Here is a 14,096-nt window from a genome sequence, read left to right as displayed (position 1 = left end):
CACCTCTCTCAGCGTTCTGCCTATGCCTTCAAGACTCTTCAGGAAGGCTAATCCAATCTTTGGGCATTTTTGAAGTGGTTTGTGTTTTCTTTTTTGTGCTGGGGGAGACAAGAACAATCTTGCTTAAAATAAAACCCAAACAAGGGAAGCTGAAGAGTGGGAGTATGTGAGGGAGCTGGTGGATAACTTACAGGGCTGTGAATCTCCTCCTGTCTGTAGGCTCCTCTCGTAGGCTGCAGTATTGATTCTGTGTTTAGTCTAGGCTCTTCCCAAATACCTGCTGCGGCTCCTACGTGGATTGCAGAGAGCTCAGCCCTGAGGGCGAGCGGCAAGGGAAGTCCTCCTCGCAAATGTCCGGCTTTGGATCAACACCCCCTGATTCTCCATCAAAAACATGCACGTGCCTGCATTTCCCTTCCACTGCTAACTCGTAATGGTCTGCGGCCCGGCGGAGTCCGAACGCACCGAAGGGAAATGCCGGGCTGGGGCATTTCCTCACGGATGAGCCCTCAGAGATTTGAGGAGAACCCGCGGCGGGCCCGTAACCTCTGGGGCGGCTGAGAGGCTGGCGAAGGACCGCGCCAGTGCCACCTGTGCCTGCGACAGCCCCTCTGAGGGGCGGGAGCGCTGTCAGGGCTCTGCCATCCCTCACACCGGGCCCTGCGCCATCCCCGCCACACGCGGGGCTCTGGCAGGGAGCGGGGCTTGGGGGTTATTTCCCCTTTGGCGTAAAAGCGTGGCGTTTGGGGGTTTTTGTTTGTTTTGTAACGCCGACGGGAGCCTGAGGCGGCTCTGGGCACCCCCGGGATGGGCAGTAGCGAGCGCCCCCAGACTGGGAGGAATTTATTCACAGAAAGGGCAGTTAGGCATTGGGAGCTGCCCGGGAGGGTGCGGGAGTCTCCGTCCCTGGGGTGTTTAAGGAAAGACTGGACGTGGCACTCAGCGCCATGGTCTGGCTGACATGGTGGCGTTCGGTCACAGGTTGGACTCGATGTTCTCAGAGGTCTTTTCTAATCTAATTTATTCTGCGATTGTGTGCTTCGCATATCCACTCGCTCGCCTCGGGGTGCGGACCTCGCTCCCCAGCCTCTTTGCTCGCTGGCCGGCGGCTGCCGGCCTGGGCTGCCATGTCTGTGGCGCAGCACGGCCCGGGACCGGCGGCAGGCGCGCCCCGCCCGCCGGCGCCGCGGGGAACCGGCCGGGAGCCGGCGGCCGGGAGGGGAGGAGGGAGGGCGGCGGCGAAAGAACCGCGCTCTTCCCGGCGGCGCCTCAGCCCACCGGGCCGGGCAGCAGGCACCGCGTAGCGCAGCAGACCGGGGGGGCCACAGGGTCAGGCCAGGCTCCCCCAGGCCTACGCCGCGCACTTTTGGGCCGACAGATAAGAGCGTGTGGGGCGGGGCAGGAAGAAGGAGCCTTTTTTTTTTTTCTTTTTTTTTTAAGGGAAAAACCCTTCGCCTTTAAGGGGCGGGACCAGTGGAGTTTGCGGAAGAGCCCGGAGAGAGGCGAGCGCTGATTGGACAACCGCGGTCTCGTGACGGCGGCTGGGGCGGCGCCGCTCCCCCCACCCCGCCGGCGCCCCGCGTTCCATTGTGTGCGCTAGCGCCGCCGGGCCCCGCCCCGCCGTGTCCCCGCCCGCAGCGCTGGCCCCGCCCCCGGTGGCGGCCCCGCCCCCCGTGTTCTCTTGGCTCATTTCCGGCCGCCGCCGCCACCGCCGCTTCCCTCCGAGGGCTCGGGAGAGCGAAGGAACAACAGCCGCCATTTTGTTTGTGTGTGAGCGACGGAGGGAGGAGAAGGGAGCGAGAGGCCGAGCCGGACGGGGCGAGCCAGGGGGAGGGCAGCGCACAGAGACCCAGGGGCTCGGACAGGGGACGGGGAGAGAAGCGAGGAGCCCAGACGCCCCCCCCCCCCCACCCCAACCCCAGCCTGCCCGTCCCCTCGCTATTCCCTCTCTTTCTGTTTCCTTTTCTCTCTTCTCCTTTTCCCGGAATTCTCTCTCCCCGCGCTGCCCTCCGCCCCCGCTTTGCCGCTCCGCACACACGCCCCCGGAGCGCCAGGCAGGGGCAGTAGGGAGCCTGCGCTCGGCCCCCGCGCTGCCGCCGTCCCGCCCCGGCCCCCCCCGCCGGGCAGCGCCGGGGACCCCCTCCCCCGCCCGGCCATTCCGGGGCCGATCCCCCGCCCTTCCCGGCCCTGATTTTTGTCCTCTTTTATTATTTTAATTTTACCTCTCGATCCTCTTCTCGGAGGGGTCGCTGCGCGGCCTCCCCTCCCACCCCGACTTCCAACCTCTTGGCTCCCTTCCCCACCCTCGCAGAGGCGAAGGGGGAGTCCCCACGGCGCCCGAGCAGCCGCCGAGGGTCTCCTCCCTCGCTCATCGCGCCCCGCATCGCCCGTGGGTCCGGGGGAGCTGAGACAGGCGGCCCCCTCCCTGCCACCATCCTCGGCCGCCCGGGAAGGGGGAAGGTAGGCAGAGAGGGCGGGAGGGGCCGGCTTCTTCCTCCTCCTCCTCCTCCTCCTCCTCCTCCTCCTCCTGCCGCTGCTGTGAGATCGGCCCCTCTGCCTGCGCCGGAGGGGGGGGCAGCCTGCTACTGCGAACGAGAGAAAGAGGAAGGGGAAAGAAGAGAAAAAGGGGGGGAGCAGAAAGGGTGTTGAAACCCGCCCCCCACCTTCCCATCCCGCGATCGGTGCTGCCTCCATCAGGACAACAACCCCTCCTCCTTCCCTGCACAACAAGATGTGAAGCGGAGACTCCTGGGACTTATTCTCACCCTCCTCATCCTTACAGCTCCCCTTTCTGCAGCCATTAGCGACGGGCGAGGAAGAAGCGAGTGGAGCTGGGGACCCCGCGCACGCCGTGCCACTCCCCCCGCCGCCTCCCCCCCAGCCCTGTCGCTGGCGGTGGGTATTTTTTCGCAGGGTGGTGTTGGAGGGGGAAGGAGCCGCTGCTAGAGGACGGTGATCTTTTTTTCTTTTTTCCTCCTCCTCTCCCCTCCTTCGCCCGCCTCCTTGTGGCGATGAGGAGGAGGAGGACGGCGCCGAGGAGGAAGAGGCTGATGGCGGCGGTGAGGAGGCAGCAGGAGGAGGAGACCCCCCGAAGGATGAAGATGATTATGGTGGCGGCGGCGAGGAAGCACCAGCACAACAGCCGGGATTAATTTTACTAAAAAAAAATTTAAATATTCACCAGCCTCCATTTTTTAATTTTTTTTTTTTTTTGGCGGGGGCTTTACCTGCTTTTCCCATCTTCGTTCAGCCCTTTCGCCTGGGGGAAGAGGCCTCACCCCCGCCCGCCCCAGCTCCCACCTCTCCCAGCTTCTCCGCTGCCGCCCTCCCAGAGCCCGAGGAGCCGAAAAAGGGGAACTTGGCCCCCCTTCTCCGCCAGATCTTCCTCCTCGCTCTCGGCCTTATTGTTGTTCTTCACCTGACTCGGGGCCCCGGAAGAACGTGAAGGTTTTGGGGTTCACCCCCCACCTTCTCTCTGCTCTGAGTGATTGTCTAAAAAATTAAAAATGGCCGAGAATGTGGTGGAGCCGGGCCCGCCTTCAGCCAAGCGGCCTAAACTCTCCTCACCGGCGCTCTCCGTGTCCGCCAGCGACGGCACAGGTCAGTCTCGGGGCCCCCGAGCCTCCCCGCTTCTCGGTGCCGCAGTTGTTGCCCTTTTCTCCCCTCTTTTGCCTAAATCTCCTCCCTTTTGCTGCTGTTAGCTCGAGCCTGCTTTTCTCCTTGCCGTCTGTTTCGCCTGTTCTCGCTCTGTTTGAAGCTATTTGCGTTAATGGCATAGCGAGGGTGTTCGCATGTTTTTGCCCTTTTGGTTTTTTGAAGTGATTGAAAGCAAAGCTATTCAGTTTATTGTGCTTTTGATCAGCTGCAGATAGGACTTAACAGTTCGTCATTTTCGTGTCTTTCACAATAGTAGCGATTACGAGCTCATTGCTAAGCATAATGCCAGTTGCAGAAATACGAAGGAGTGCTAAAAACGATGCTTTTCTACTCTTAATTGTTGAATTACGTGTGTTCATACGAGTTCCTTGGTTTTGTATTTTATTTAGCATATACGGGGTTCTTTTAGAGCTTTTTTAGAAACGAGAGATTTATTTTTCTGCTGTTTTTCTTTTTTCCTTCTTATGTGCAGTCTGCTTATATGATTTACTTTTTACAATCCTCCGTTTTTCTTCCTGCAGAAGTGTATCGAAATACTGCTTTTCTGATTCAATAGACCATCGGCTTTAGGAAAAAAACAGCTAAAACAAAAATCCAGATGCCACGCTTGTGGCATAGGGTTTATTGAGACTCTTATCTTCTTAGAGATGAAATTTTATTTCACCTTATTTGCATTAAGAATCAATATGGAGTGTAGTTAATCTTGCATCTCCTGTTTCTTTGCTGCAAGACCAAAATGTCTGAAATTCCCCTGTAGACTTAAGAGCTGTGGAGAGAAAAGGGATTTCTCTGCAGTCCTGCAAAGGTCTTTGGTGATGCTGGGAAGGCAAACTACAGCACGGAAATTTTAGGTGTCCCAATCCCTAGCAAATATGAACTGGTTGTACTGGGAGGGGGGAGGAAGTAACAAAGGGCTCTTCAGCCTTTTAATGGTTCTTGCGAAGTAGGTGAGTATTTGGTGTCATTTTGCTATGAGAACACTGTTACCTGTCCCACAGGAGTTTCTTTGAACTCCCATTAGATCCTATTAACCTGTGGGATATGGAGGAGGCCTCCTCCTGCCAGTCTGGCGAGTGGTGGCATTTCTGAAGGCACCAGTGCTCTTGTTCAATGCAGTTAACAACAGGCAAGAAAAGGGAAGAGTTGTTTTCTTGTTGTTGGTTTTTGGGATCTTTGTTTTGTTTTGTTTTTTTCTAAAAAGCTCTTTGACAATTAACACCAGATTTTAATAGCAGGTCTTTGAGCAGTGGATGTGCTTCTGCTTGGGATCATCTCAAATTTTGATTTTTGCCTTTTCTGTTCTTGGTGAATGACATATTAGTTTTGAAAAGTTTGTGTGTGACTTTTAGTGCATATAAAATACAGCCAATATTATGTTGCAATTGGAGGACATGACTCTTTCTAATATCAACAGGTCTCTAGTAAGAGAGTAGAAGAGGGTTGGAGAAGCTACTCTTTGGCTAGAACTTGTTGTTGCCTGTTTCTGTGCTAGATTTGGAAAACAGTGGTTAATTCAATAATAACTTCTAACTTTGTCTTGATAGTGGTTATTTTGATCTGTTTAGAGAGGTGAAAAAAATATTTTGTGAGAAGTTCTGATACTTTAAAATATGAAAGTTAAAGGCGTGTTTTGATTCAAATGAACACACAGCTAAGTTTAGACATTTGTGATCAAATGAAGGTTGGATAATTTGTGAATGTATTTCAGTTTAACAGGTGCAGACTCGCAGAATACTTAGTCTTTAGTTGTTAACTTACTGGGCAGCTTTTTATAGTTAATAAATGAACTTTTTACGGTTTTGGTGAAACACTAGAGACTGGACAGTTTCAGTACGTTCCAGACAGTTTCAGTTTTTCCCAAAGTGATTGTGACTGTCAGTGCCTGGTAGCTATGCAGAGTTTTATAGTGGTGCAAACACTTCATATGTGCTACATAAGACCTATTAAAGATATGCGACAGTTTTACTTTCTGTGGTTTTTAACATGACATATAATATCTATTTCTGTGAATAAAATCCAACCTATGAACCAATGAATGTATTTGAGGGTTCTATTTTTTCATTTGCTGCTTGAGACTGCAGTTTTTGTCATACTTCTGTTGTGGGAAACTGCTTTGAAGTTTACAATTTTTTAACCTGTCTGCTGGTTAAATTTGCTTTGAAATAGTGCAAGCAGCTGTCATGAAGTAAATTCCACTTTTAGAATCTTGTATTGTCCCCACTCCTCGGTTAATTATAGGAAATAAGTAACATGGTACTTATGTACTTACTCAAGCACTCTTTTTAAAACTGTTCGATTCTCAGCACTATCAAGAGAAGGAGAAAGGCAAGACACTTGCACTGTTGATGAAACTTCTTGCAGCAGCTGTGCATAGTGCTTTTTTTTGCTTTTTTGCTGTTAACTTTTTGATTAATTTCTTAATCTGAAACATTTTATTGTGTTAGATATGTAAAAGTGATGGCTGACTCATGTCACATTATTCCCAAACTTGCAGAAGTTAAGTATATTTATGTTGAAGACCAAGAGGAGTCTTTAACTCATGTTTTCACTGTAGACCTGGATGATACTCATATTCTGGGCCTGGAATGTACTAAACTCTAATGTTGGTGGCTTTCTTCTAAAAAGAAGTAAGCAGAGATTGTCCTAATATGCTTGATTTATTGGAAACAGCCAAATATAGCTGCATTTCCCACTTTGGCTGCAGTGCTGCATCTTCTACTGTCTTAAAAGTTATAGATGTTTCACGTGTTCCCTGCTCAGGAATTTGCTTTACCATGGAACATACTGTGTTAGTGTGCTTTTAAGTTGCTTTATTAATGCCAGTTCAACCTTTAGGAGGCAGACTGAAATGTTTGTAGCACATCTTGTAATAAACATTCTGAAGTAGTTTAGAAAGTCTTGGTACTTTCATCATCCTCTAATAAATTAGAATTTTTGAATGGTGTCACTTTTTCTTTAATGTTTTGTAGCTCTAGAATAATTTCAGAGACAAGACTGTGTGGGATTCCCTTGAACTACACAGGTTTTTCCAAACTTTTTTTCCCCTTTCTCTATTTAAGTGTTAAATTTGTTGCAAAGAAGAATGGTAATGATCTATGTATCTTGTCCAGGCCTTAACTTTTCCCAAGGGCCATTACAACTCCACAGTGGGATCATCTTTTGGTGCCAACAGTGACTTTGTTACACTTCAGTACCAGCACGGTTACATTGACAGAAGATGACACTGACTACGTTGCCATTGTATCACCTTTGCTCACCTTTCCTAACTGATAGCAACATTTTTGATATGTTGCACCGACTCTAGCAAGGCTTTCTTCAACATTGTGTTAGCACACTGGTGCGTGTTAGTCCCCCCACTATAACAGAATAACTGGAGTGCATCCTGAGGAATTCCCTCTTGGAATAAAATGAGTGGAAGTTGTTAATAAAGATAGATTTTTAATTGGATGCTTTAAACCACTTGTTTTGGTTTTTTGTGGGGAGGGGGTGGGGTGTCAAGAGGTGTCTTTTTATTTGTAGATCCCTCAACTTTTCCTGAAGCAATGCAGGTGTGCTGAAATTGCTATGTACACATTTCTACGTGGTATATTCAGGGCAGGAGAGTTTTATCTTATTTTACATCCTCCATATGCACTCCTTTTCCTGCTTAGAAATAAGCTGTTTTCTGTGAACAGGGAAAGCATTCTGGGCTCTGGGTTCAGAACCTCTGTGTTTCTTCACATAATAAAAATGGAGTACACCCCCTGCTGCAGTGTGTTTGTATAGTATGTCTTCAGGCTGCTAGATCTGAAAATAAGATTTGGAGTGCTTAGTGTTTCAGGCTTGCTGGGACACTGGAAGTCAGTTTTCTACAATTAGTTGGCATGTGTGTTATATCAAAGAACAGAGAATGTATTTTGTTGTATGTGCCTTAATATCCTTCAGTTTCCAATATCCAAAAGTCACAATAGAACTTCTTCAATCTCCCTTGAAGTATCCCGTTTTTGTAAAGTCTGGATGTTCCTTTTTGTCAGGAACTGTTTCTGACCTTTTAAATTTTGCTCTCCCTCACACCAAAGGTCTAAGACCTGTAACGAAACTTTTCTTCTGGACTGCTGCAGTTCTGACTGATGCTTGTCTTTCATTTGTTCCGAATGGATCAGGATGTTTCTTTTCTCAAAATGAGTTGTATTAATCTTAGCCCACTGCTCTTTTCAATTCTATTTTCCAAGAGCTGTGTGATTTTTGCTAGTGTTTGTACATAGCATATTTAAAATTAACAACTTCTCCTCAGTCTGTTTTCTAGCTAACATTAAAGACCAAATGATTAGCTACATTTTAACTTGCAGCCATCAGTTAAATGTTTTCATCCCTTCTTGTTAAAGCCACATTTCTTGCTGCTTTTGCCTTAAAATGTCATTTGAGGGATGGAATATACTGTAAGTCAAGTATTGCAGTGGTTGATGCTTGTGTGGCAAAAATGAGTGTCTTTGCTGTGTAGCTGAAGAGGCTCTCAAAGTAACTGTATTAGGAATAAATATAAATTAAGAAAATTTAAGTTTGTGAGACTTCTTTAAAAAGTGAACCAATCATTAATATAGTGCTTAGTGGTTTGAGGTGTTTTTTTTTCCAAGAAAATCATGTGGACTTTTGATCCTTGTAGGTTTCCAAACTGCTGTATCTATTCTTTGTGTCTTTCACCATGTAAACTGTCTCTGACATTAGGTAGCTTTCTAACACTGCTCAGAAAAAGTACATATTACAAAAAAAAAATACTCCAGCACAGGGAGGACCATGCATACCACAGTGTAAAACTGAGTGTTGAGCACTTACAGATAAAAAGCCTTTGAGACTGGAAAACCAGTTTACAATTGCAATTTAAAACTAGATTCACAAGTTTAATATTGCAGGGAAAAACCTTTGTTTGGAAAAAGACTTGGGAATTTAAATACTAGATTAAAAAAAAACCCAACTAATTTTTCCATCTTGTTCCTCACAGTCCTAGAGCAGGGCTTGCCTTGAGTACAGATTATTGGTCACTTGTGCATTTGTAGAAAACCAGATTTTATCTGGGAAAGGTCTGTCAGACTCTAGGTTTTAGTGTATGGTTTTGGGGGGTGTGGGTCTAATAAAATACTGGGGCTAAATGCTGAACCTCTGTAGGAGTTCTAGTGTTTTGTATCCTTATAACTTGGAGCAAACCACTTCATTATTAAATTTCAATTTTGTGTGATTTATTATATATTTCCTGCATCTTCTCTGTAGGCTGTCTGATCATCTCCAATGTGTCACCTCAGTGTCTTGCTTAGCAGGAGCAGCCTTTCAGTGCTTGTTCCAACTGTGTGACAATACTACTTCAGCCTTTCTCATCACTTGATTTTGTGCTCCTTCTGGGAGGCTTTGCCCAAAAATCACTTAGATTTATTATTTGACAAATAGAGTCATTTTGCTGTGTAGATTTCACTGACAACTAAACAATGCACACCTGTCTCCAAGGATTTTGTTTTTCAGTCTTTACTTAAACTGTAGCAGCAGGCTGAAGTAAAATACATCTGTCTCTGCATATGGTGGTGTGCCTGATAAAAAAACTTCCATGGCTGCCTTGAATTTGTAGAACTTTAAGTAGAACTTCAACTAGGGCAGAGATCCTCCCCCTGAACAGTATCTGACACCCTATCATTCTCTTCCTAAATAGCAACAAGTTTTCTTTAAATGGACTGGCATATGAATGTATTTAAAGTTCTCTTAAAAACTCGAAGTGCAATATTATCCTTCAAACACCTATTTCTTCCAAATCTTTTTGAAGAAAATTAGCAGAAGGGGTGTTGGATTCTGATGCACTCAAACCACAGTAACTTGTTGCTCACTTGTTGCTGCTCCTGTAAACAGGCCTGACATCGAGCATGTCAAATTAGAGACCAGTCTAAGGTTTTTATTAAAAAGTGCAAGTTAGGTACATAACCTTTGTAAAATAGGTTATTTTCTATCAGTGGTCATTATGAGATAGGGGAGATAAAAATTTAGCTCTTTCCCATTTGATGGTGTGAAACACTCTGTACTGCATCTTTTGTTGTATTCCTGTGAGAGATCCAAGGACAGCGGTTTTGAATGGTCTCTGCTTGAAGAATCAGGATTTGCTGTTTCCTTTTTTGTGGGATGTCCAAATACCACTGAATAGACAATTTCTCTTGTTTTAAGAGAGATTGTAACATACTCCTACTGTTTTAATGGATGAAAAGATGTGAATTTTCAGTGGTTCTTTTCCTTTTTGGAATCCTAATAAAAAGTAAAAGTCTGCAAAATGCTGATATATGACTTGCTCAGTACAAATTTTGCTGAAACTAAACTGCCTTTTACTACATGTTACTGAGTGTAATTCCAGGAAATCTGGTTATTACTGGTTTAAGATACTGAAGTCTGATCTGCTGACTTATGTTATTTCGTTTGCTTGTAATTTTTTTTTGTACATAAATTCAGCATTGTTTTTTGCTTTACTCTAGAGTAATGTTGAATGAACTCAGAAAAGTGACTTGGCTTTTTGGTAATTGTATATGCAGATTGCATCATTTCAAAGTCGTTGTTAACTTGACAATGAAATGAACTTTACTCTTCTCTTGAAGCTGATTTGTAATTGCTTCTGAAATGAATCAGTGTGCTCTGTGTGCAGAAGGGTGTTCCCATCCTATCTGCCTGTACCCAGTTTTTGTCCACCAGCTTCTCTAACTTTCTAGACCTGTGTGCATACACAGATGCCACTGGGAATAGTAATACTAATTTAGAGACTTTTGACTCAAGTTAAAGGTAGCCCAATGAAATTTATACAAATAGCAATGTGTTCACAAGGAAATTATTAATGGTGTGACTAAAGCATTTTGGAATTAAAATGCCCAAACTTCATCTTACGTGGGTTATCAGTGATGGCAAGACTAGTGCCTTTGTATAACAGCATGAATAAACAGGTACGTAAATAAAAATGTATCTGAAATTCCTCCTAAAGTAATATTAAATCTTTAAACATACCCTATTCCTGAATTTTGACCCCAGTCTTTTCCATATGATTACACCACTTCTGTTTCCCTAGAACAGTTACAATTCTATATTCCAGACTTGTAACCATTGTATTTTCACTACAGTTTTCTCTGGTTAACTCCTACTATCATCTGTACTAAATACTGTTTTTTAAAGAACTTTGAATATGAAGCTGAAAAGTTTGTTGCAAATACAATTTTCTTCTGAAGCTGCAAAAACCTTGCATCAATCAGAGTCTACTAAAATAGGCATTTCAGTTGATATTAGTTTGAGAAGTGTATGACTTAAACTTGCAGGTTCTTGAGACTTCACAAAACTGGGACTATTTTCCTTAAGCAAAAGTTGATGTGTTTGACACCAGTGTTTGAACAGGGATTAGGATAGCTTTAAAAATTGAGAGAGTGAGGTCTTAATTTTCTAGACTTCAGTAGATGTTGAATGATATGCTGTTGCTGCTTTAGAACAATTTTTTGTGGTTGTTGGTGTTCACACTTGTAAAATACTTACATTTATGCTTGGTTATTACAGCTAATATTGGGACCATGTGCATTCTACATGGTGAATTGGACTTTGATCAATAAATGTTTGTTTTTAAAAACATTTGTGCCAGAAATTGTGTGCTACCATAGTATGCTAACATGTTTTGAACCTTCATGTTTGTTGTCTTCTGGTTGTTTTGAATAAGATTTTTTAATATGTTTTCTGTTTGTATTGTTTAGTCTTACTTCAAATTACAATGTTTCTTGATGTAGTGAAGAAATTCAGGTCTTTTCTGGATTGGCAGGGAAGGAAGGTGTCAGTGCTTTCCCAGTTTGTTACAGGGAGCAGAATTAATGTCGCAGTCTGCCGCTGAAGACTCAAATAGTGTAATGCAGAACACGAATTCTCAGTTGCTGCTGAGCAAATGATCAGCCTCCATTAGGGTTATACAGGGAGTGCTGTCTGAGGATTTTGGAAGCAGTAGCTGCAATGATGACTCTAGACCTTAGTACCTTAGGCTGATGTGAATGTTTTGCCCCTTCATTTTAAATCAATTTAGTAGATGAATTTAAATTAATTCTACGTTTTAAGTTAGAACATTTTGGCAAAACTTGCGTTACCATTGGGCAGTTGTGGCTTTGTAGAGTATCTACATGAAAAGCCTCCTCTTTTAATGGATTTGATGGTCTGGTCTCCAAAGTGTGATATAGCAAAGTTCCTACCAGATTGGTGTCTGCCTTTGTCCTTAGGCATGTGAGTTTTTGTTTGGGTATTTTATTTCTTCCGTGATAAAATTGCCTGGACTCATCTAGCTTAATTTTCTGTCATTGTAGAGGTATTGGGAATTGACTTTATTAGCACTTTGTTTCAAGTCTGTGCTTCACCTTTGCTTCTGCATTTTCATGGATACTTGAGGATTATCCTATGAGATTGTGCCTCCTTTTCTTGTCTTGCCTTTTTTTGTTTTATGTTTTGAGTTCTGGCTTTTTTTTTTTTTTTTTCTTCTTCTTTTGCGGGCATTTCACGTGTTTTAGGGCCTGTAATGCTGGCACTTAACTGCAAGCCTGAATGGCTGATTTCTCTGGAATACCGGTGGGATCTTCTGGGTACTTTCTCTGTTACATGTAGGCCCTGTTCAGTTATGGGTAGCTTTTGTATCTCCATGCAGGGAAGACACTGACCTCAGCACCTTATTGTCATTGTTTGTCTGAAAGCACAGCAAAGGTGTTGTGTTTTCCATGTGGTCCAACATCATCTGTGGTTCCTGTCAACCCTGACACATGCATGCTTTGTATTCAGTGTCCTGTATTAAGCCTTGTCTCCTTGTTTTGTTGTGAACCCTGTGACTGTGATATAAGTTGTTCCACTAAGAGGTTGCTGGGCTTCAGAAGCATTTGTGTAAAAAGGTGACTGTGCAGCAGCTTTCGGAGTTGGTGTGTCTGTTCCCAGTGTGATGAAGGGGAAACAGGGACAGGAACTGTTGAGTTTCTTTGCTGGTCTGACAGAGGCAGGCTCAGGAATCAGCAGCTGTCTGACTTGTCTGCCATGCAGGGTTCTTGAGGCATTGCTGATCACACATGATACTTTTTCTTCAGCTTGTACCAGTTCTTCTCAAGACTGAATGCTCAAATGTCTTGAGTCTGAGGGTTCATTGCTGTGAGAATAAAGTGTTGCTATTTTGTAGCACTTGGGGTGTTCCTAGAAAACCAGTATTGTTCACTGCAGCCTATTTGTTGGGACCAGATAGTTTCCATATCGACAGAAATTCCTGTTTTATTCTGAAAGGTGAGTAAAGGACTGTTGTCTGAATCCAGAAATGAGGCTAGAAAGCATGTAAAAGAAACTTGTATGTCCCACCTGAACACGTGCTGATTTCCTTGCTAAGTAGTTAGTATTGATGTATAAATTGCTGCTTTGCCTGCTTTGGGAGCTGTTGCATCACTGGTGCTACCAGGTGCTCTTGCAGTAAAACTAAGTTGAAATAAATACTTTGTAGCTAATTTGAAAATTGATCACTTGATAAGACATTGAAGTCTTATTGACTTAAGGATTTTGATTGCACACTCTGCATATGTATTAGTTTAAAGTCCATTTTGGTGCCAGGTGGCTTTTCAACCCAGGCTGGCAGTTTCCTTGCATCTTGCAGATTAGACAAAGGCAGACTTTTAGAAGTAGAATCCAAAATCAAGAATTCAGTCCATAGTATGCAATGCAGGTCAGTACACCGATTTTTGAAGTTGCCTTCTCACAGTTTAGGGCACAGTTCATACTGCTTAATCCAATCTAACTGAACTGCCACTGATAGAGATGGACCTGCTCTTGCTGTCTTTTCTGATTTTTCTCACTACAGATCTAATGTAGCCAGGGTAAGTTGTTGGGATTTTTTTGTTTTGTTTTTCTAAAGGCTTGCTAAGTGTTCAGTAGTGGTACTGTTCCTAAAAGGAAATTATGATATGCTTTTGCATGTTGAGATGATCACAGATTAAGACTTTCAGATCTACTACTTAGATGTTGTTTTGAGGAGGTTTTAATTTCTTTGCCTCTTGGGTGGCAGCAGAAATCTCTTCTATATGTTCTTGATACCTGTAGAAAGAAATACACTAATAATACCATAAACAGCATCACGGGGAATCACTGTGCTGCTCTGCTGAGATCAGGATTGAGATCAGGATTCAGTCCACCACTGCCACTTCCTACCAGTGTATTGCTGGATGGTTTTGGGCTTTAGGCCAGATACTGTCAGTTCTGTTACATCCCAGTTTTTGTGTTAGGATCTCTAGAGATGATGAATCAGGTGGACAGATCTTTGCAGGACTAATCTTTCTCCTCTGCCTTCCCACAAGCTTGATTTTCTTAGTGAGAAATCTTTGTGCATATCCTTAATGAAATAGATTGCAAGAGCAGCAGTGAGCTCAGTGTACTGGAAAGTCAATCAGGTCTCTGGATACTTC

General features: G+C 44.5%; 1 protein-coding gene and 1 long non-coding RNA gene across 5 annotated transcripts in view; one reads left to right on the top strand and one right to left on the bottom strand.

Annotated features, from left to right (window-relative positions):
• The window catches only part of LOC135300564 (uncharacterized), a 29,377-nt gene extending 27,815 nt beyond the window's left edge, over positions 1–1,562 (bottom strand). For all 4 annotated transcript variants that reach the window (XR_010362372.1, XR_010362371.1, XR_010362374.1 and 1 more), the window contains exon 1: positions 192–1,562. This is a non-coding gene — a long non-coding RNA (uncharacterized LOC135300564). The remainder of the gene's footprint in view (positions 1–191) is intronic.
• A 167-nt stretch (positions 1,563–1,729) lies between these two features.
• The window catches only part of EP300 (E1A binding protein p300), a 61,997-nt gene continuing 49,630 nt past the window's right edge, over positions 1,730–14,096 (top strand). Inside the window, exon 1 of the mRNA XM_064420122.1 lies at positions 1,730–3,600. Coding sequence (XP_064276192.1) covers positions 3,507–3,600 — 94 coding nt within the window. The 5' untranslated portion in view covers positions 1,730–3,506. The remainder of the gene's footprint in view (positions 3,601–14,096) is intronic.

The sequence above is a fragment of the Passer domesticus genome, chromosome 5 (assembly GCF_036417665.1).
Source record: "Passer domesticus isolate bPasDom1 chromosome 5, bPasDom1.hap1, whole genome shotgun sequence".
In the NCBI taxonomy this organism is placed as follows: Eukaryota; Metazoa; Chordata; class Aves; order Passeriformes; family Passeridae; genus Passer; species Passer domesticus.
This window is presented reverse-complemented; position numbering and strand designations above follow the sequence as displayed.